The 21,197-nt window shown below is 44.0% G+C and overlaps 1 protein-coding gene across 4 annotated transcripts in view; it reads left to right on the top strand.

Annotated features, from left to right (window-relative positions):
- The window catches only part of VPS8 (VPS8 subunit of CORVET complex), a 158,479-nt gene that overhangs the window by 4,068 nt on the left and 133,214 nt on the right, over window positions 1–21,197 (top strand). For all 4 annotated transcript variants that reach the window (XM_075004218.1, XM_075004217.1, XM_075004220.1 and 1 more), the window contains 4 exons: window positions 2,503–2,633; window positions 4,172–4,265; window positions 5,398–5,430; window positions 7,286–7,340. In XM_075004218.1, coding sequence (XP_074860319.1) covers window positions 2,503–2,633; window positions 4,172–4,265; window positions 5,398–5,430; window positions 7,286–7,340 — 313 coding nt within the window. The remainder of the gene's footprint in view (window positions 1–2,502; window positions 2,634–4,171; window positions 4,266–5,397; window positions 5,431–7,285; window positions 7,341–21,197) is intronic.

Here is a 21,197-nt window from a genome sequence, read left to right as displayed (position 1 = left end):
GCCTGTCCAGCCAAGTGGCAGGGCACGTGTGGAGTGGGAGGAGGACACTCCATGTGTGCAGGTCTGAGGAGACACATTTCAAGGCTCAAAGAGCTGCATGCAGCTCCAGAGCCTGGAACTGCCACACCGCTGTGTCTCGTTTGCCACGTGAGGCAAGTGGCGAATGTATTGGACACCATAGTGATAGTGTGTTATAATTTGCTATACACCAGACGCATACCTGTCTTGTAGTATTGTTAACGCAGGCACCAAAACAGTGTTTTGGTACCCTCTGTGTATGTGCTTAGTGTGTGCTCGTTGTGACAAGTATTATAAATCAGTATATGTTGCAGCAGTTAATTGGGTGAGTAGGGCAGGTTCATTTATATCAGTGTTTGTTTTGTATGTTTTTCAGGATACAGTAAGGTCTCAATACGCGAATCCAGAGTATGTGACCCCACTCTTATGCAGCTGACCCCCAATTCATACAGTAATCTCTCGTTTTGCACGGCGCAAAACTCACTTTAACGCAAGTTTCACACAACATAAAGCTGCTGATCTCTCAGCCTGCCTAGCTTCCTGCAGCTCCGGGCAGTTAAGCGGGCTAAGAGCCCTTTCCCAGAGCAGTGGGAAGGTAGGGGGAAGGCTTTCAGCCCACCTGACTGCCTGCTGCTGTGGGCAGCCGGACAGGTTAAAACTCCATTCCTTCTGCTTCCCAGAGAGGTACCGCTTGACAGCTGCTCGGGTTTAACCTGCTACACCCCCTGCTGGCTCAACTCCCCTGCCCCTGTGCTCCCCAGCTCACTCCTCCCAGTGGGGGACTTCAGCCATATGTTTGGGGCTCCCCTCCAGCCCTCGCGGACCTGGCTCACCCCCTCCCATGCTCAACGTGCCCAGGGATCCAAATTCCTCCACTCAAGCACCTTGCCCCAGTGCACCCCTGTTCAGCCCCTCCCCTGCTTGGCTCATCCCCCCCTTCCCCCCGCCCCCCAGAGCCCCAACCCACCCCTCTGAGCATGGGGCTCTAACTCCCAGTGTGCTGCATGGGGCTCCAACTCCCTCACTTAACCACCCTGCCCCAGTGCACCCCCTGTTCAACCCCCCTGCCCAGCTCAACCCTCCCCCTGCTGCTCCAGCTCACCCCTGCCCCTTGTGTTGGGCTTTGGCGGTCAGCCATTGCTGGCATGCGCAGGGGCTCTAGCCCCCCTGCCAGCTTAATCCACCCCTACCCCGGTTCACCCCCATTCAATCCCTCCTCTGCCCAGATCAAACCTCATCCCCCACCCCGGTATGTGCTGGGCTCCCAGCCCCTGTGTAGGCTGGGCTGTCAGCTGCTGCGGGCACATGAAGCTCTACGCCTCGCCCAGCTAACCCCTCTGCCCCGGGTTCACCTCATTCAAACCCCGCAATCCCTGTGGCCCTAGCTCACTCCCCCCTGGCATGTGGGGCTCTGGCTTCAATCCACACCCAGGGCTTCCAATCCCTGGTGCATGTATATGTGGGGCTCCAGTGCTAACCCCCCTACCCACCACCCCTGCGGGCTGGGCTCAACCCCCAGCCCAACCCCCTGCTGCCCAGGTCCAGCCCCCGGCATGCTCTGGCTCACTTGCACCCTCCTAAGTCCTCCCCAACTTATGCAAAATTCAAGGTGATTCCCCAAACAAAAAAGTTTGGGAATGATAAGGTTGTTGTCAGGCAACTTTCTCCATTTCCCTTTCTATATAAAAACAAACTTTACAACTTGCAAGTGTTAAAAAAATGGAGCCCCACACCACGTTTCCCAAAGGTTTAGGACCAGGGCATAAGCTGCAGTTTAGTTTTAGGTTTATTTTTTTTCAGTGGATCTCTGTAGTGCCTTTGGCCTTACTTTGACACACAGTCCCTAGATTTATCTTCAAGATCTGTGGTTTAGTTTGATTTAGTGTTTCATTTTTATGTACTTAGATTAATAGATTTTAAGGACAGAAGGCACCATTATGATGATCTTATCTGCTGCATGCCACAGGCCATTGTTTGAGCTGTTAGTGGCAACAACTGTACCATTCCCTAAGTTATTTGTATGAGGAATCTATATCTTGAAAAACTTACAAAATTATCACTGTTATAAATGAATCTGTCTTGATATTCAAGACTACAAGTGGTCAAGAATTTACCACACCCTTTAATAATCTGTTCTACTCTTTATTTACCTTTAAGAATTAGCTTCTTGTTTCCACTTAAAACATTGATTGCACATTCGAGACACTGGCCCCAATATTTTCTGAGGACCAGTCCTTTTCAGACTCCAGTGGTGGGAATGTGTACTAGTAATACAGGTGCTCCCAGAAAAAACTGGTTACCTCTTGTAACCAGAATCCTTCTGGATGGTTGGTTATAAAGTACTATGACTTCTGGTGTTCCCTAAGATCTGAATATTTGGTGCAAGGAAGCCTGACACAAGAACAGCCTGAAACTCTATTAGAGGTGAGTCATTCCCAGTCTCTCTGGTCTGTTGTGTTTACCAAACTGTTTCTTTTCTTTCAGACTGATGATGAAGAAGAGTCTTTCATTCTTGAGGATCCCTCTCTATTAAACATTGATAACATAGACGCTCACTCTTATGACACGTCGTCCTTGGCAAGCTCAGACAGTGGGGACAGGACGCACCTGAAAAGGTAACTAAGTTGGGCAGTTTTTTTCCTACACCACCTTTGAGATTTAGTAACAGAGAAAGCTGTGCTAGCCTATATACCATCAAAACAAAAAGAACGGTCAAGCAGCACTTTAAAGACTAACAAAATAATTTATTAGGTGGTGAGTTTTCGTGGGTCAGACCCACTTCTTCGGACCATAGCCGTACCAGAACAGACTCACTATTTAAGGCACAGAGAACCAAAAACAGTAATCAGGGTTGACAGATCAGAGAAGAATTATCAAGCTGAGCAAATCAGACAGTAGAAGGGCAGAAGTGGGTGCGGGAAGTCAAGAATTAGATTAAGCCAAGTATGCAAAAGAGCCCCTATAATGACCCAGAAAATTCACATCTTGGTTCAAACCACGTGTTAATGTGTTGAATTTGAGTATAAAAGAGTTCAGAAGCCTCTCTTTGCAGACTGTTGTGAAAATTCCTCTTCATTAAAACGCAAAATTTTAAGTCATTAACAGGGTGGCCCACTCCATTAAAACGTTGACTGACCAGTTTGAGAATCAGGAGTGTTCTTATGTCTGTGTTGTGTTCATTAGTTTGTTCCTCAACTAACATGATATATGCCATCATGTGCCAACAATGCTCAGATGCTTTGTATATTGGACAGACTTCAAACTCTCTGATTTTTAAATGTTACTGAGTGTCCAGGGAGATTGAAGTGCTATCACACAGATTTCCATTCCTGATGTCTGGTTTATGTCCATTTATTCTTTTAGGTAGAGACTGTCCAGTTTGGCCATGGTAAATTGTAGTGGGGCATTGCTGGCATATGATGGCATATATTATATTATATTATATTAGTAGATGTTCAGGTGAAGGAGCCCCGATGGTATGGTTGATGTCAGGTCCTGTGATGATATCACTGGTGTAGATATGTGAACAGAGTTGGCAGTGAGGTGTGTTGTAGGGCTTGGTTCCAGGTTTAGAGTTCCTGTGTTGTGAGATATAGTTGCTGCTAAGAATTTGTTTAAGGTTGGCAGGCTGTCTGTAAGCAAGGATGGGTCTGCCTCCCAAAGTCTGTGAGAGTGAAAGGAAGATTTCAGGCATTTTAAAATATGAAGTGTTAAAATAGTAATTTACAACCATTTGTTAATAGTTCTTATGCATCAATTTTTATGGAGAGAACTCCTAAAAGCTGGAAATTGATCTTTTTGGAGGGCTGCTAACCCTTGGTCAAGTTAAAGGGTTTAAAAGAGACAGTGCAGCCACACTAACTTCTTTTTAAAAAGAGAGTTTTGTATTAAAAATCTACTTTCCCTTTGGTTTTGTGCATGTGTGCATCAGAGTGTTGAATGGATTTCTCAGTTGATATGCAAGTACTTGTGGAATCTGTCTGATAGAACAGGTATAATAAGCAGGCCCCCAAACCTCATTCCCTATCAGTTGTGAAAATTATGTTCCTGTTTCTCTCATTGCACAGTTTGAATAATGTATGGTGGAAGAGGTGATTGTAACTTTTTTATTTTTTTTTCCCCTGTAAACTAACAACATTTTTACCCCTCTTAGGAAGAAAAAACTCCCTGATACATTCTCTATTCATGGATCGGTTATCCGTCTTTCTCTTCTGAAAGGAATTTCTGCCCAAATAGTATCTGCAGCAGTAAGTGTCATGAGTTCTGTGGAATCATTGGTCAAGTTACAATGCATAGGAACCAGAAAATATATCTAAAATGGTAAATAAAAACAGGGCCTATTCTGTTCTATGGTGTTCTACTTCATCAGTTTCACACTGTGAGTTCTTAGTTGCAAGTAATTGTCTGTCACTGAGCTGTACCTGTGGACTTAATGAAGAGGCAACCGAATGGTGCATTGAATCAAGGTAGTTGGTCTTGAATCTGCAGCTTCTGGAAGGAAAGTGAATCGTAAAATGGCCACTACAGAATGCACTTTAAAAAGTTGGATGAAATGCAAACCAATGTATTCTGGTCACTACATCTAGTTATAAAGAAAAGTAAATAGTTAAAGTGTCCTTAAATAAAGAGAGCTCAAAGCAGGAGCTCCCTCATGACAATATTAATGTTACAAAGGTTGAAAATCAACTTTTTTCTTATTGAAAAGTTGATATGAACCACTGAAGGGAAGGATTAACTTTCTTTGAAATCTTTGGTTGCCTGAATGTTAGGAAAGTTAGCTGGTGTATTTAACCAAATAAACTTCCCTAGGTATGCTGTAAGTTATTTGTAGTATTTTCTACCAACATAAAATAGATCCTTGCAGCACTAGTTTGCTCTCTTGAATGTATGGAGATCTTGAAAGAGTTTATGATCTGACTGATCTTTACCATGTAAGCCTTGTGAGTTAAGGTGCATATGCACTCTTTTAAAGTCATAATGAGATATTTACTGTGACTTCAATCTCACCATGTAAAGAAAACTCAGTAATGAATTGTACTGCTACAGTGACCCAGAGGAAAGGCCTCTCTGAGGTCAGAGTGGAAGCTTTCTGTTTGTGGATTTGAATGTGTGCCAGGTGGGAGGCTGTATCATGGTATTCCCTACATATTTCCCCAGCTTTTCCCATCTTTTGTGGGCCTGTTATACAGGGAAGGTCACCCAATTCTGCTTATGGTATGTAGTGTCCTCCTCACTGTACTCTTGGTGCTGCTATTAGAGCACTGCTGTGTGTGAGATACAGCACAGAGCTAGCCTTCAAATGTGCAGCTGTATTGACTGAACAGAAATGTACACACGTGAGGACCTTTGCCTCATTTTATGACTTTTCTGTCACTGTAGGAGAAAGTGGATGCTGGATTACCTACTGCAATAGTAAGTACTGAAACCTGTGAAGTGTGATGTAGTAAATCTTCCTGTTACAGCGGTGGCACATCTCTTGCATTCCATCGTGCAGTACTGAAACTTTAACTTTTCCATCTCCTTCCCTCTCCCAGAAGGAGACCTTTGTTCACACTCACAACTTTAAGCGGGCAGGGCAGAAGGAGTAGCTGGGACACCTAATTTCTGGCAGAGGAGTTCTACCCTCTTACCTCACCCCCCACTGTTACTGTGTTGAAGACAGTGTCATTTGAGAAGTTTCTGTTGATCACTTGTCCCACAATTTTTTGCCTTTTTTCAGACCATGACCAAGGCTCATTACTTAGGCTATGGCTGCACTAATGAGCAGACTGGTGCAGCTCTGCTGCTTCTAGTGCAGATATTGTAAGCTGACAGGTGAGATTCTCTTGCTGACCTATCGCTGTCCACACCGGCACTTAGGTCAGTCTAACTTAGATTGGGGTCGGGGCTTATCTGCACTCCTGAGTGACTTGACTTGGACAGCATAAACTCATGTACACGTTACAGCTTACCCTTGTGTATGTGAGGCAAGAGCTTCCCAAATATCAATGCCAAGTTTCTCTTGATATCTTTCTCTCTGTCATTATTTACCATGATGTTTTCTTTGTGTCAGTTTATCTGTCTAAGGTTCTTTAACGTAAAGGTAACATCAAACTGTAAACTACATGTTGTATTCCCTCTCTGTTGGTGGGAAGGAAGCTTTCAACCATACACATCTTTTTCTCAGTGGGAGTGCAAAAACTTCCCTCTCACCAATAGATGCTGGTCTAATAGAAGACTACTTCACACAGTGTACAACATACTGGGAGTCAGTGTGATACCCATTCTATAGCAACTTAATTAAAAAACCCCAAGTCCTCAGCACATCTTGCTTAAAACAACATTATTAAAGTTGCATGGTCAAGCTCTTCAGTTTGGAAACACCATATTAAGGTTGCTCATGGGTGAAGGAAATGGATAGTCAGTGCAAGAAATGTAATATGTAGGTTGCCTGTCTCTTTAGAGAATCTTTGTAAGTATAACAACTCACAGTGACAGGATGAATCAAAGTTTAACTTTATTTATGAACAGTGCTCTTACGAAGTCTGGGGAACAAGGGAGAATCACTAAAACTTAAGTATAGTATTTACTGCATAAACGGGAAGTGTCTGCTGTGTGCAAGGATGCATATCCTGACGTTACTGATTTCTGGTTTTCAAGCCTTTTTTATAAACTACACTGTTTTCAGAAGTTTATAGCAGAAAACCTGATATATCTTTACAATATTAACTATAATGCTGACTTTAGGGCACTTAAAGCCTTACCCAGTTTCCCCCATTGAAGTCATTGGGGATTTTTCCTCTGTCAGTTGAACTGGGCCCCTTGGGGATAAGAGAATTCTGAGGGTGTATTCAAATTACAGTCTTTGGATATGAAAAATAAGAAAGGTACTCCAGTGCTAGATAACAGGAAAGAGATTACCGTCACGTAAAGGAAATCTACTGTCTGTTACATTCATCTATCATGGTGATGAAGCATTGAATTTGAAACCATGTTGGGAAAAATACAACACAGTGCATGAATCAAGGAATCATGATGTGAGTGTTAGGGAAATGGAAAGTCATACTTTTGTGATGTGTGGCGATACAGATATTTTGGATTGCATGTATATTACTTGTCTGTGGTAAGCTTGCTGTAACATATGCTGCTATCCGTAGCTTTTTCAAATGGTTTCCCCTCTGCTGATTAACCTTGGCCAGCAGTGATAAAGATGCTGATTGTGCTGAAATCATGGATCTGTGGCAGTTTGACATTTCAAAATTTGAACTTTTCTCCATGTTCTGTTTAGGCAGCGTCAAGTCTGATAGCAGTAGGGACGTCCCATGGCTTGGCACTAATTTTTGGTAAGTTGAAAATACTCTTTTTCTTGCCTCTTTAGCATTCAGAGTTTATTCTGAAATTCATATTTTTAAATTTATTGCAAAAAGCTTTAGTGTCCTTCCCCGAAAGGTGCATCTTTTACTGTAAAGTGACCTCTTAGACAATACAAGCTCATATGAAGTCCACCATTTTGTTAATAGAACATATGCACAAATAGAACGTATGCACAAGTAATAATAGAATATATGCACAAATCTTTCATCTTGAATGGAGTTGCCCAAACATTTCTATAAAAAAGTTTAACTGCAGAAAAAGACTTTAAGCAGTTACAAGTAATAAGGCATAAAAGTCAGAATTGGTTAGAAAGTAAATAAAAAAGGTTAAACGCATACAAACCCCAACTTACGAAACTAAGTGAATTCAGAGCAAAGGTTTCTCTTGCCACATGCTGCGTAACCAGGATTTCTCCCCAATTCAGTGTTAATTTCCTTGTCCTTTAGGTGGCATTGATGCCATGAGTAGAGATGAAGGGGCAGAGCTTTTTGGGTCCTCTTTGTTCCTGTCTTAAAACTATTTTCCTTTGAAAAGTATCTTCAGCTGAGGCTCAAGAGACAAGTCACTCTCTGAGGGGGCAATCTCTAGCTGTTCACTGCCAAGGTGTAAATTTCTCATTCATACTTTTTTTTTCTGCCAAAGACTAACCACTTAACCAGGTAATAGTCCAATTGATTTCATTGGCATTTGGATGAGGCATCAGTTTGGCTTTTTTCTTTGATTTGTGGTTGGTTCCCCACAGACTCAGAATGTCTTAGTAACAGTATGGTAGAATCTTATACCTTTTATATGTAGTATTACCACACCTTTTGCCAGGACACATAGGCCGTGTCTACACTAGGCCAAAACTTCAGCACCTCATTAGAATGCCAACAGCTGCAACACTTCAAAATTGATGCGGCTCATCCAGCGGGCTCCTTTTCGAAAGGACCCCGGCAACTTCGACATCCCCTTGTTCCTAAGTTGCTGGGGTCCTTTTGAAAAGGAGCCCCGTCTGGATGAGCCGCGTCAATTTTGAAGTGCTGCGGCTGCCAGCATTCTAATGAGGCGCTGAGTATGTATTTCAGTGCTTCATTAGTAAACTTTGAAATGGCCATTTGCATGGCCATTTGAAGTTCTAGGCTAGTGTAGATGTAGCTATAATGATTAGCAGATTGAGGTTTCATCTGATACCTCACAGGGCAAACTTTGTTCAAAAGTCACTTATAGTTTTGTAAAAATGGTGATACATTGACGCTATATAACCACATATGATAGTGGCCATTTTGGCCACATGACCGCAGTGGGAGCCTAAGTACAGTTGTTAGTGATCCTAAATTCTTTTCACTGTCACTCCTTTTTAGAGTGTAATCCCATGGCTTTAAGACTGATCGATATTCTCTTTCATATAGGACTTGGCTTGTCAAGTGCTCTGTAGCACTGATTAGTTCTTGTTGTTTACCATTGTACCCATCTCTGTCATCTGCAAACTTTGCCAGCATAACTTTGTTTTTGTCCTTTAGTGTTGATTGCCTGGCATTGGTCTAGTATGCAATCCCTGCGGGACTTGCATTCATTGATTTCTCATTAACAACTCTGTTTTGAGATCTATCAGAATCAGTTTTTTAGTACATTAATGCATTTTTGAGAAGTGCAATTTTTAATCAGAATATGATGAGATACTATGTCCAATTATAACTATCAAGTAGGTTTGAAATCTTGTCAAAGAAAGGAGTTAAGTTTGCTAGACAAGGTCTGTTTTTCTGCAAAACTGAGTAAACTCATATTTTACATCCCATCCTTTGACTGTGATAGTTCTGTATCAATCTCCTTGCCAGTATTTTGCTGAGGGTCAGGGTCTGGCTTCCTGGCCTATAATCAGAGCTCATCCTGTTTATTCTTAGTCAATATTGTGCTAATATTTATAGACTTTCTTCTCCTAATTTAATAAAAATTAAAGTTTACAGGTCTGGAGCACTCCTCAATCAGCTAACTTTGAATAAACTGTGCTGCAGAATTTTAGTTTTACAACTATTTAATAGATATTGTCTTCCAGTGATAACTAAAGATGGATATAGCCATGTGTATGATGAAATGTCACTGGTTCCATTCTGAACACAACAGAGGTATTTATTGCACACTTTTATGCTAATTTACTTTTGAAAGTTCTTCTGTAAAACAACAGCTCTTATCCTATCTCTGCCAGATTATTATGAGCATAGGGGAAACCGAAGGAGACCGCTAAGGAGAGATTTTCGTGTCCATCTTTATAAAAATAGGAGGGTTGCCATGCATGATCCAGATTAAGACTCCGCAAATAGTCAGTTTTCAGTTGTATTCAGAGGCCTATACAAGAAATGTCACAATGCAAAAATCTGTCCATGAGGGCAAGTTTCTTCCTTTTTCCTGTCAATGGTTGAGTTACTCACTGAGGCATGAATTTTTAGAGCCTTTATAAATTTTATCCTACATAATACAGCTATAGACCTACTAATCATTATGTCCATTTTGAATGATACATAGCTCTTCTCCTCTATCTTGTAGAAGTGAATTCCCCAGGCTATTTTTGCATTGTGTGAAAGCAGCATACTTCTATTCTGTTTTAAATTCTGCTTTTAATGTCATTGAGTGACTCCTTGTTCTGTAATGGAACTGTAAATAAAGGCCTGTCTGTTTCTCTGTACAGTCCATTGCCTCCTCTTTGATTCCTCTAAACAGTTGACATCTTTTTTTCCTCCTAAAAAGACTGTGTTTTTAAGTACATCTGGTTGTTATTTTCTTTAAAATCTGTTTGTTATATATCATGGAAACTGAAGATAGTGAAACAGTGGACTTATATGATATTAAGACTGCATGTCTGGGGTTGAAGGAAGGGAGGTATTTTGTCTGAGCAGCACTGTGAATGGATTAGGCATTAGTGGACAGTAACTCTGAAGTGGGAGGGCCTCTAATGTCAACTCTACCACAGGCTTCTTGTGTGATCTTAGTCTAGCTATTAACCCGTTAGTTTTGTACCACAGCTCTGTAGATTGGTCACTGATACATACTTCTGCTAGAGAAGTGGTGAGAGGCCTAACTTCAGTGTTTTGTAAAGTTGGAAGTTCAAAATAGATCCTGTGACTCCTGATTCTCAGCCCTGTCCTCACTTCCCCCCATACTGTGTGCAGGGCCTAGTACAGTGAGCTCCCATTCTGGATTGGCCTGTAGGCACTAACATAATAAATGTGATTGGAGAAATAAATAATCCAAGGGGACTCCTCATGTAAATAAGAGGAAATGTCCTACCAGATTCTTACTGAAGTCTTTGAGTAGCTAGATTTAAAAAGACACAGAGCTAAACCTCCACAGCCTGCCTGGATCAGCGAGTCTTCATTTAAAAAACACTACCTAACTTGGGTGAGAAGGTTTCATGCGTGGCATGGGGAGGGTGTTTAGGAGGTCTCTGGTAAGAGCCCCTGTTATTTCTGTAGTGACCTTATTTATATATGATCTGAAGAAAGGAGTGAACTGTAAAGTGGCAAAGTTTGCAGATGATACTAAACTACTCAAGATAGTTAAGACCAAAGCACACTGTGAAGAACTTCAAAAGGATCTTGCAGTACTGAGTGATTGGGCATCAAAATGCCAAATGAAATTTAATGTGGATAAATGTAAAGAAATACACATTGGAAAGAATAACTCCAACTATACATACAGCATGATGGGGGCTAATTTAGCTATAACTCATCAAGAAAGAGATCTTGGAGTCATCACAGACAGTTCTCTGAAAACATCCATGCAGTGTGTAGAGACAGTCAAAAAAGCAAACAGGATGTTAGGAATCATTTAAAAAAAAGGTGTAGTGAATAAGATGGAGAATATCTTATTACCCTTATGTAAAACCATGGTACACTCACATCTTGAATGTTGCGTACAAATGTGGTCTCCTCATCTCAAAAAAGATATATTGGCATTAGAAAAGGTCCAAAAAAAGGCAACTAAAATGATTAGGAGTTTGGAACGAGTCCCATATGAAGATTGATGAAAGAGACTGGGGCTCTTTAGCTTAGAAGAGAGGAGACAGCGGGGGGGCGGGGCATTATATAATAGAGGTGTATAAAATTGAGTGGTGTGGAGAAAGTGAACAAGGAAAAATTATTTGTTCTCGTAATATCAGAACTAGAGGATACCTGTGGAACTCCTTGCCAGAGGTGGCTGTAAAGGCTAGGACTAAAACAAGGTTTTAAAAAGAGCTAGATAAATTCATGGAATTTAGGCCCATTAATGGCTATTAGTCAGGATGGGTAAGGAATGGTGTCCCTAACCTCTGTTGGGCAGAAGCTGGAGATGGATGGCAGGAAAGAGATTGTTTGATCGATATCTGTTCCATCCACTCCCTCTGGGGCACCTGGCATTGGCCAGTGTCAGTAAACAGGATATTGGGCTAGATGGACCTTTGGGCTGACCCAGTATGGCCGTTCTTTTGAAGCCAGAACCACACTGAGAGTTTGTAGGGGGTTGAATATATTATGACTTTACTAGCATAATTCACTGACAGCAGTATTTATTTTTTACTCTATGCATTTTTACCCTTGCTTTTTACTCTGGGGAAGGGAATAGCTTTTCACAATCGCTTAAGAAACTTCCCAGTGAATGTCATTGGTACTAGTGTTCCTAAATCCTCCCTTGGGACTTAAACTTTCAAAATATTGTTGATTAAAATATTCCTCCCACTATTTACTATGTTCCATAATATGTAGTCACAAGATGAAAGTTATAAATGTTCTCTTGAATTGCTGCTTTTCCATTAATAGATTTATTGGAGCATAGGCTTTCATGGGCAAAGGCCACTTTCAGATGCATCTGATGAAGAGGGTATTTGCCCACCAAAGCTGATGCGCCAATAAATCTGTTAATCTATAAAGTGCAACAGGACTTCTTGTTTTTGCAGATACAGACTAACATGGCTATCCCTCTGATACTTGCTTTTCTGTTATACAGATTGCATCTCCCAAAACCTGAATTCTCTGGTCCAGCAATATCCGTGGTTTGGCAGAACCATGTGGTTCTTCGAGTGGTCCCTGTGGGTGCTCCATGGCAGGTGTTGGACCTGACCCGGTGCCACAGTTCGGAGATTCCCAAGCTGTAGTTAGCCAGACCACGCATGTGCGGGAGCATGCCAGACTCTTCATGCACTATTGGTCACATGCATGATCCGGTCCAAGCCAGTTCCTCTCAACCTCCAGCGGCTGCAGGCGGACTTCGCCTGTGCTCCAATGCACACCTGAAAACAAAAGTTCAAAATTGTCTGTAAATAGTTTGTCTTACCTAATCAGCATTTTAAGAGTTTCTTTATTGTATATAGTTTAAAAAAAAAAAAAAAGGTGGGGGGGGAGGTGGAGTGTTTAATGAGTTAAGTCATCTTGAGTTGCTTAGGAATGGTCCTTATTGACTGTTAGTGATCGTTTACAACTGCTAAATACTGTTAAATACTGTTTGCTATTTGTGTTTTTAAAAAAAAAGCCTTTGGCAGGCTTTAAAAAGTGTGATTCATTCTGAGAAGCAGTGAGGGCTTCTGATGGCCATGGCAAATGCGTTTGCTGCTTAGGGGTGGCCCATATGCCTCAGAAATATCCCCACTGCTCCAAGCAGACTGCAAGAGCCAGAAGAGAGAGGGAGATGAGGCTAAAGATGATCTTATTTGATAAGGCTCTTCAGCCTACGACCTCTGAGCTGACACTCCCCAAAGGTCCGTCACTGCCTCAGAAGCACAAAGCAGCTTCTTTGATGCCCTGTGTGAGGGGGAAAAAAAGCAGTCCAATAGCGCTTTAAAGACTAACAAAATAACTTATTAGGTGATGAGCTTTCGTGGGACAGACCCATGAAAGCTCATTACCTAATAAATTACTTTGTTAGTCTTTAAAGTGCTACTGGGCTGCTTTTTTGTTTTGATAGTATATAGACTAGCACAGCTTTCTTTCTGTTACTCTGTGAGAAAGAGATCCTATGAGCAGAATGATTGAGGCTGAAAGCTGTGATCCCTCTACCTCTAAAGGGGACAAATGGCTGTGGGAGCAGAAATCAGCGATTATATCCCAGGCACACAGGCATGTCTTGTAACCAAGGAATTTGTGTGCCTCAAAACAATCGGCACTGGAAACTGTGGCACTGAGACAATTGTCCCTAGCATCAAAATCAATGTCTGCACCGGACAACCTGGTGCATAAGCCCATAGCATCAAAGATCTTGGTCTGGTGGAACCTGCACTGAGAACATTGGACCCATGGACAGTGCCGACAATTTTGAAACAAACGGCACCAACAGACCCTGCACTGAGGCATGCGGCACCGGGTACGATACCAGCTATATCCGCATTGGTTCCATCAGCATCGTACACTTCTACTTTGGGCAGCCCAACAACCTGGAAAGGCGCAGACTAAAACTCGCCACTGTAGTCCTTCTCCTGACTTGGTTATCATGTCATCACCGCTATCCCCTAGTTCTCCTCTAGAACCAATTGTACCAGAATGGCCTCTAACACCTCCAGCTCCTCAGACCTCCATCTCCCTTCCTCAGGCCTCCTTCTCCTTGGCTCAGACCACCTTCTCTTGCCTCACAACAACCATGCCAGTTGTGTGAATACTCTTGCCAGATAACCCCGTCTCCTCCTCTTTCATCGAGTAAGTTTCACCTACCTTACTCCTTCCACCACCGTACTTACAGGAGACATTTGTGTTCTCAATCTTCCTCAATAGGATTGCATTTTTTTGTTGTTGTTATTCACGTCCATATAACTGCGAAGACTACTATAGAGAGCACTAATCTCATAGATCCAGGGACAGATCCCCATAGTCACATCCCTCATATAGCCATTCTCCCCAGCTCCACAGAGGCACAGCTGCTCATCAAGAGAATGCCTAGAACCAATGCTCGCTGCTCCCCCAGAATGCATAGCGAAGCAGCCAGAAGAAATTGTGGAAGTGCAAATGGAGGCCTATTAAACAGATGTTTTCTCATCATCCCCAGACAAGGCTGTTGTCCCAGGCAACATATCCCCTCCTGATGATCTTAAACAATTTCAGGGGCTCTTTCAGAGGGTCGTACAGACAGGACATACAAGTCACGGAGGTACAAGGAAAACGGCATAGGCTCGAGAATCCTAAGGCCTCCGACATCATCCAAGATAGCCATTCTGTTAGATGACACCATTACAGAGGCCGCGGGTAATATTTGGCAGACCCCCGCCTTCATCCCACCAACCAGTAAGAGAGCAGACAAAGTTTTTTGTTCCCTCGAAGGGTATGGAATTTCTGTTCACTCACCCCCAACCCAGCTCTCTTGTGTGGGAGTCCTCACCACAAAGATCGAAGACACCGCAATATAAATCTACGGTGTCAGACAAGGATGCTAAGAGGCTTGACCTATTCAGACAAAAGGTCTGTTCGTCTTCTACTTTGTTGTTACGAACAATGAATTATGCCTCACACCTTTCCAGCCATAACTTTGATTATATGAAACTGACGTCCCTAATGGAATATCTCCCTGATGATGACAAACCTATATTAAAATCGATAGTCGAGAGAGGCTATACTGCCTCACATATGGGACTCCAAATTGCTTTAGATGTTGGAGACACAGCTGAACAATCTACCACAACTGTGATCGTAATGAGGCAAGTCTCCTGGTTACAAACGTCAGTCATCCCTATAGAATTGCACACAAAGTTGGAGGACCTCCCCTTTGATTAGTCGAAATTGTTTACTGAGTCTAGATTTTATGCTCTGGTAAAGACTCAAGAACTACTTTGTGAACACTGGGTATGTATAGCCCCCACCACCGAAGGAAGAGATACTACCCATATCAGCTCTGCTACAATCACCAACCTCAGTGGCCACAATACCACTGACGTAGCTATGACCAGGGTGTCAAAAACAATAAAGACCGCAGAGGCGGCACACCATGCAAGGCCGTAACCCTGCATCACAAATGCTGAGGCAGCAGGTTTGACTACTATGTTGAGGACTGCGACACCACACCATGTGTTCCACCACTGCCTCAGACCATTTTACCAGCAGTGTCATACTATCACTGGAGAAATGGGTGCTGGAGATCATTTCTGTGGGATATTCCATTCCATTCTGCAACCTTCCATCAAACCCCCTACCCCATCCAGTCCCCCTTCAGGAGATGATGTTGAAGCAGGAGATGTACCACCTCCTGTTCATAGGAGCTTTCAAGAGAGTACCCGACAAATTCAAGGGAAAAGGGTTCTATCCCGCTACTTCCTCCCAGAGAAGAAAACGGGGGAGATGGAGAGTGATACTAGACTTAAGGGTTCTCAACCGCGCAAACAGTGTTTCAAGATGGTCACCATTATCTCTATAGTTACTGCACTGGACGACGGAGACTGGTTCTCAGCCCTTGAGCTATAAGACTCCTACTTTCATGTAACTATCCACCCTGCCCACAGACGTTTTCTCTGCTTCACACTGGGCATGGATCATTTTCAGAACGAAGTCCTGCCCTTCGGCCTGTCATCGGTGCCCACAGTCTTCACAAAGACGCTCTTGGTAGTAGTGGCTTACTTACACCGCCTAGATGTTGTCATTTTTCCGTGCCTAGACGATTGCCTTTTAAAGGGCCACTCACGTGTGGATATCCTCTGTATGATAAGCGTTACCACAAAGATGTTCGTCTCTGGGCCTTACCATCAATTTTCAGAAATCAACCAAGTCCACATAGGATGTAGAATTTATAGGGTCTTGCCTCGATTCTATCACAGCAAAAGTGTACTTACCTGCGCCTCGTTTTCATGTGATGCAATCGCTGATACAAATCCTGATGCACAGTCCTACGACACAGGTGATAACTTGCTTCCAGCTTCTGGGTCACATGGCTGCCACCACATCTGTGGTTCAAAATGCCAGGCTGCATTTTCGTCCACAAGAGGGTATTGCCCACCGTGTGCGGTGGTGAATGAACCCCAAAAACCTACTATCGGGGGTCGTCTTTCGCCAACCCCAGAATTCCGTTCTTACAACAATGCTTCCAGCATAGGCTGGGGAGCACACATGTGGGACAATCAGTGCAAGGATGCTGGTCACAACAGGAGATGTCCCTAAATATATACATGCTGGAGCTAAGAGTGGTATTCAACACATGCAAACACTTCCTACCACATATTCGAGGTGCACTGGTCAGCATCAATACCAACAGCATTACTACAATGTACTATAGCAACTGACAAGGTGGGGGCAAATCTTGCACATTGTGTGCAGAAGCTGTTCGTCTGTGGAACTAGTGCATGGCAAATGGCATAATCTTGAGAGCCTTGTATATATCGGGCATCAGCAATGTCATGGGAGATCTGCTGAGCAGGCAATTTGTGCCGGATCCATCTGGATATTCGCTGCATGGTCTGCAATTGGGTCTTTCCTCAAATAGACCTATTTGCGATCTCCAGCAACAGAAAATGCCCTTGTTTTTGTTCCAGGGTGAGTCTTGACCTAGTCTCACTATGGGATGCCTTTCTCATACCATGGAAAGAATCCCTACTCTTCGCCTTTCGCCCACTGGTTCTTATTCAGAGTCCTGGAAAAGGCGAGGCTAGAGAAGGCCAATGTGATATTCATAGGGCCTGTGTGGGACCATGAGCACTGGTTCCCACTGCTACAATGAATGTTGTTTTGCCCTCCAGACCCCCTCCCCATCATCCCAGACCTCCCTCCACAGAATTGAGGGACTCTGACCTACCCTCAACCACGAACATTACATCTTATGGCACGGTTGATTCTTGGTTCAACACCTCAGAGAACCTGTGCTCTGAGCATGTCAAGGAAGTACTGGTATGTAGCCAATGAACTTCCACATGAAAGACTTAGGTCTACAAGTGGAAACGGTTTACGTCTTGGTACTCCTCCAGACAATTGCGCCCACTGGAGGCACCCATACCTACAATTCTAAATTATTTATTGGACCTTAAACAAGGAGGATTTGCTCTACTGTCCTTAAAGGTCCGCTTGGCACCCATATTGGCTTTCAGACACACTATAGAAGGGTCGATGGTTTTCGCCCATCCTATCATGACCTGGTTCCTAAAAGGCCTTGTGAACTTATCCTCCTCATAAACCAATAGTGTCTCCATGGAGCTTGGGCCTGGTGCTGGACACTCTGTCTAGCCCACCTTTCAAACGTCTAGCCACCACGTCACTTTGTTTACTTACCTTAACGACGGGATTTCTTCTCACTATAACATCAGCCCGTAGAGTCAGTAAGTTGGTCTCAGTAACAGCGATTCCACCTAATACAACTTTCTCTAAGGATGCGGTGATGTTATGTTTACAGCCTGCATTCCTTCTCAAGGTTTCCTGAGAATTCCACATAAATGAACGAATAATATTACCATCCTTCTATCCTAAGCTGCACTCTTTGAATAAAGAAACAAGGCTATGGCCTTTTATATAGACAGAACAAAACCGTTCTGTAAAACAGACAGATTATTCGTATCCCATGTACAGAGATTGAAAAGTGAGAGGCTATCATCACAAAGGATTTTGAATATTATTACATCTTTCAATAAGATGTGCTGTTGATTAGGTAAAACCACCCTATCAGCTCTGCCCAAAGCTCATTCTACCAGGGCAATGGCAACTTCAACAGCCTTCTTCAGAGGAGTCTCCTTGAGGAACACGTGCAGAGCAGCAACATGGTCATCCTGTGACACATTCACTAAACGTTATGGGATATAGTGTCATATGGAGGAAGACACGTGCTTTCTGTGGTGAACAATCCAACTCTGGTACCGGCTTCCATGCTTCGGGGAGTGGCAGGGGTGTGTGTGTCACTGCTGTATAGTCACCTGACATGGAGTACCCACGGGGACCACTTGAAGAAGAAAGAAGTTACTCACTTGTGTAGTAACGATGGTTCTTCAAGATGTGTCCCCATGGTTGCTCCACTATCCACCTGTTCCTCCCCACTTTGGAGTTCTGCTTTGTTTTTCAGATGCTTCTGGGGCAGTTTTTGAGGAACTGGCTTGGACACGATCTCACACATGACCAAAAACGCATGAAGAGCCTGGCATGGTCTGGCTAACAATGGCTTGAAAAATCTCTGAACTGCAGTGCTGGGGTAGGCCCGACACCTGACGTCGAGCGCCTACGACACATTTCGAAGAACCATTGTTTCTACATAAGTGAGTAACTTCTCTGTATTACTGGACCAGAGAGCCCCGACCAGGAGGCTATTAGGAGGAGGGCTGATGTCTGGAAACCCTTCCAGTCCAGTGATGGAGGGAAGAGGGACAGTGAGTGCAGGGGAGGCCAGGAACTTGTGCCCATGGAGCTGGTATCCCAGTGGGGGATGGTGGCTGGGGCCAGTAGCTGGCCTGGGTCCAGGTCCAGGAGCATCAGCCCACCAGGGACCAGGGGGCCGGCCAGTGCGGCATGGAGACAGCAAGCTGAGGGGACCAGAGGCAGGGGACCTCCCTTCATCTGGCAAATTCAATCGTTTGGGTCCAGGCAGGTCCTGAGGGTGCTGGATGAGGGAGGTGCAACCTTTACCTCCTGTCTGATTGTGCTGTTCACCCTGACTTCAAGATGAAGTCTGGTATACACACTTCTGCTGTAGCAATTCTACATATTTAAATTCCTTTTCTGCTGTAATATAATTGCCAACCACTTCTCTTCCCATTCTCAAGATACAGTCATACCCTGAGATACACCCATTCGGGTTATGAGAATTCAGGTTTACAAGGAGTTTGATTTAAAACCCCTACCTCATTTTACAAGGCATTTCCTCGAATTTACGAGGACTGATTTCAATTTTGTGTACCTAAGTGGGACGTGGATGCCCTGCAGAGGGAGAGAGACTGTGGCCCCAGGCAACGGCTGCCCGCAGCTGCATCCTGCCTGGCACATCTCTCCTGGAGCCCCTGGCCCAGCCTTTACCTGTGGCTGGTCTGGGTCTCCGCCTTGGCTCTGCAGCAGTGGCGCACCCTGGCTCAGCCAGCGGCCACAGGCTCCCTGGTGCTCCCGTGAGACGTGGCTGCTGGGTGTGCAGCCCATCCCATTCTGGCCCTGCCCTTGCCACTAGCTCCCCGGGTGGCTAAGGGGCAGCCGCTGCCTGCCCTGTGCAGCTGTGCCTCGGGCGCCTCTTGCTGCCTGTGGTGTTCCTTTGCATTTAGCCCCTCGGGCGCTGCTGGCAGCGCCTCTCTGCCATGCAGCCCCACATGAATGAGGCATCGCCCCTTGCCAGCTGGGGGCCTCCTGCGCCTGCCTAGCTCCCCACATGGCTAGCCTCGGACACTGCCCCCCTCCCCCCTTAACCTAAGCTGTGCTCAGGCCAGGCTGCCTCCCCGTGCCCTGCTCTGCCCTGCCTGCCCCTTTTGCACCGCTTCTGCAGCCACAGGCAGCTACCTGGCTTTACACCACCCTCCCAGGCGCTCTTCGATTTCCGTTCCCCTGTCTCTGCAGGTAAACAGACATATTGTAGAGTAATTAATGAAGGGAAGATGTCTTGTTAGGTTGTGTTATAACTAATGTTAACTATTGAAGTAATTGTGTTCATTTTAATGGAATTTGGTATTGTTTTAGCATAAATGGGTATAAATTTTGGGGTTCAGGAATGCATAAAATTTTCTCCCATTGAAATTAATGGTAATTACATTTTTGACTTACAAGAATTTGCCCTAAGAGGAGTTTTTCAGGAACGAATTACTCTTGTAAGGCGGGGGAAGACTAAATAAAACAAGCCACAGCAGCAGAAGTTAAAGGTTCTAGTTCCCTCTCTAGCTTATTTGAGAGTGTGTCTGTTACTCCTGTCTGCACTTTTTTTCTGCTGTATTGATTTTTCTGACTTTTCTCTTTCTTTCTTTTTCTTCTTTCCCTGGAATGAAAAGGAAAAGGTATAGTAAATATTGCACTGTGCATGTACTTTGCATGAAAGGTGTGTGTCTTAACCTGCTTCACTGTGCTGTTTTGAATGCTGAAATGCCAGGTTACCATACATTTCAGTGAAGGGTCTGTGAGCTGGGGAGGGAAGGGGACAGGGCTCTCTTGCTGGCTGTTGCAGCTTACTGCCTACTGTATTAAGACCTTTATTTAGCGTCTCTGACTTTTTTTTTTGTTTTCTTTTGTTTTTATGGTGTTGGCCTCCAAGAACAGTAGATAGAAGACACAAAAAAAAAAAAAAAAAAAAAAAAAAGCATATGTGCCATTTGTGGCTCTTGAATACAGGCAAGCTTTGGCTATTTTTCAAGGAGCAGGCAAAGCAAAATGTTTCTATGAGGCCTAGGTCTCCCTTCCCCCTACAAGCAGCTGTGGTGGCATTTTAATGACAAAGTTTGATTGCTCCTTCTGTCATGGGATAGCAGCTTCATCAGCCTTCCCTCCCTGCCCCTCATATAACAATTTCTATCAGCCCTTTAAAGGAGCAGCCTGCTGCAATAGCTGTTCTAGCTGAAATCTGTCATATGGTATGGGACTCTTCTGGGGAGAGGACACTGGAATAGTAGGCTCTGAGTTCCTGCTGTGGGTAGGTGCATGTGTGATAGCTGGGGGAGAACCTGAGCTGACAGCTTACTCACCCTCTGTGTAATGTTGCCTTTGTGGTACAGTACTAAGGTACTGAGGGCAGGCAGAGACTTAATCTGTGTTATGGTGCTTAGTGCCAGGGGTGTAGCAAGTGGTGGCCATCTAGGGAGCCCTTGTGGCACTTCACAGTGAGACCATAATCTGCTGTTTACTTCATTGGTTGTGGTTGGGAGCTGTGAGAGAGTTCTAATTCAGGGTAGTGTTAGAACTCACGTCCTTCGCTGGTGATGCTGTGGCCTTCCCATAAGGGTTTAAGAAGGGTGAGTTGACAAGATA

Source organism: Carettochelys insculpta, chromosome 10 (assembly GCF_033958435.1).
Source record: "Carettochelys insculpta isolate YL-2023 chromosome 10, ASM3395843v1, whole genome shotgun sequence".
Taxonomy (NCBI): domain Eukaryota; kingdom Metazoa; phylum Chordata; order Testudines; family Carettochelyidae; genus Carettochelys; species Carettochelys insculpta.
This window is presented reverse-complemented; position numbering and strand designations above follow the sequence as displayed.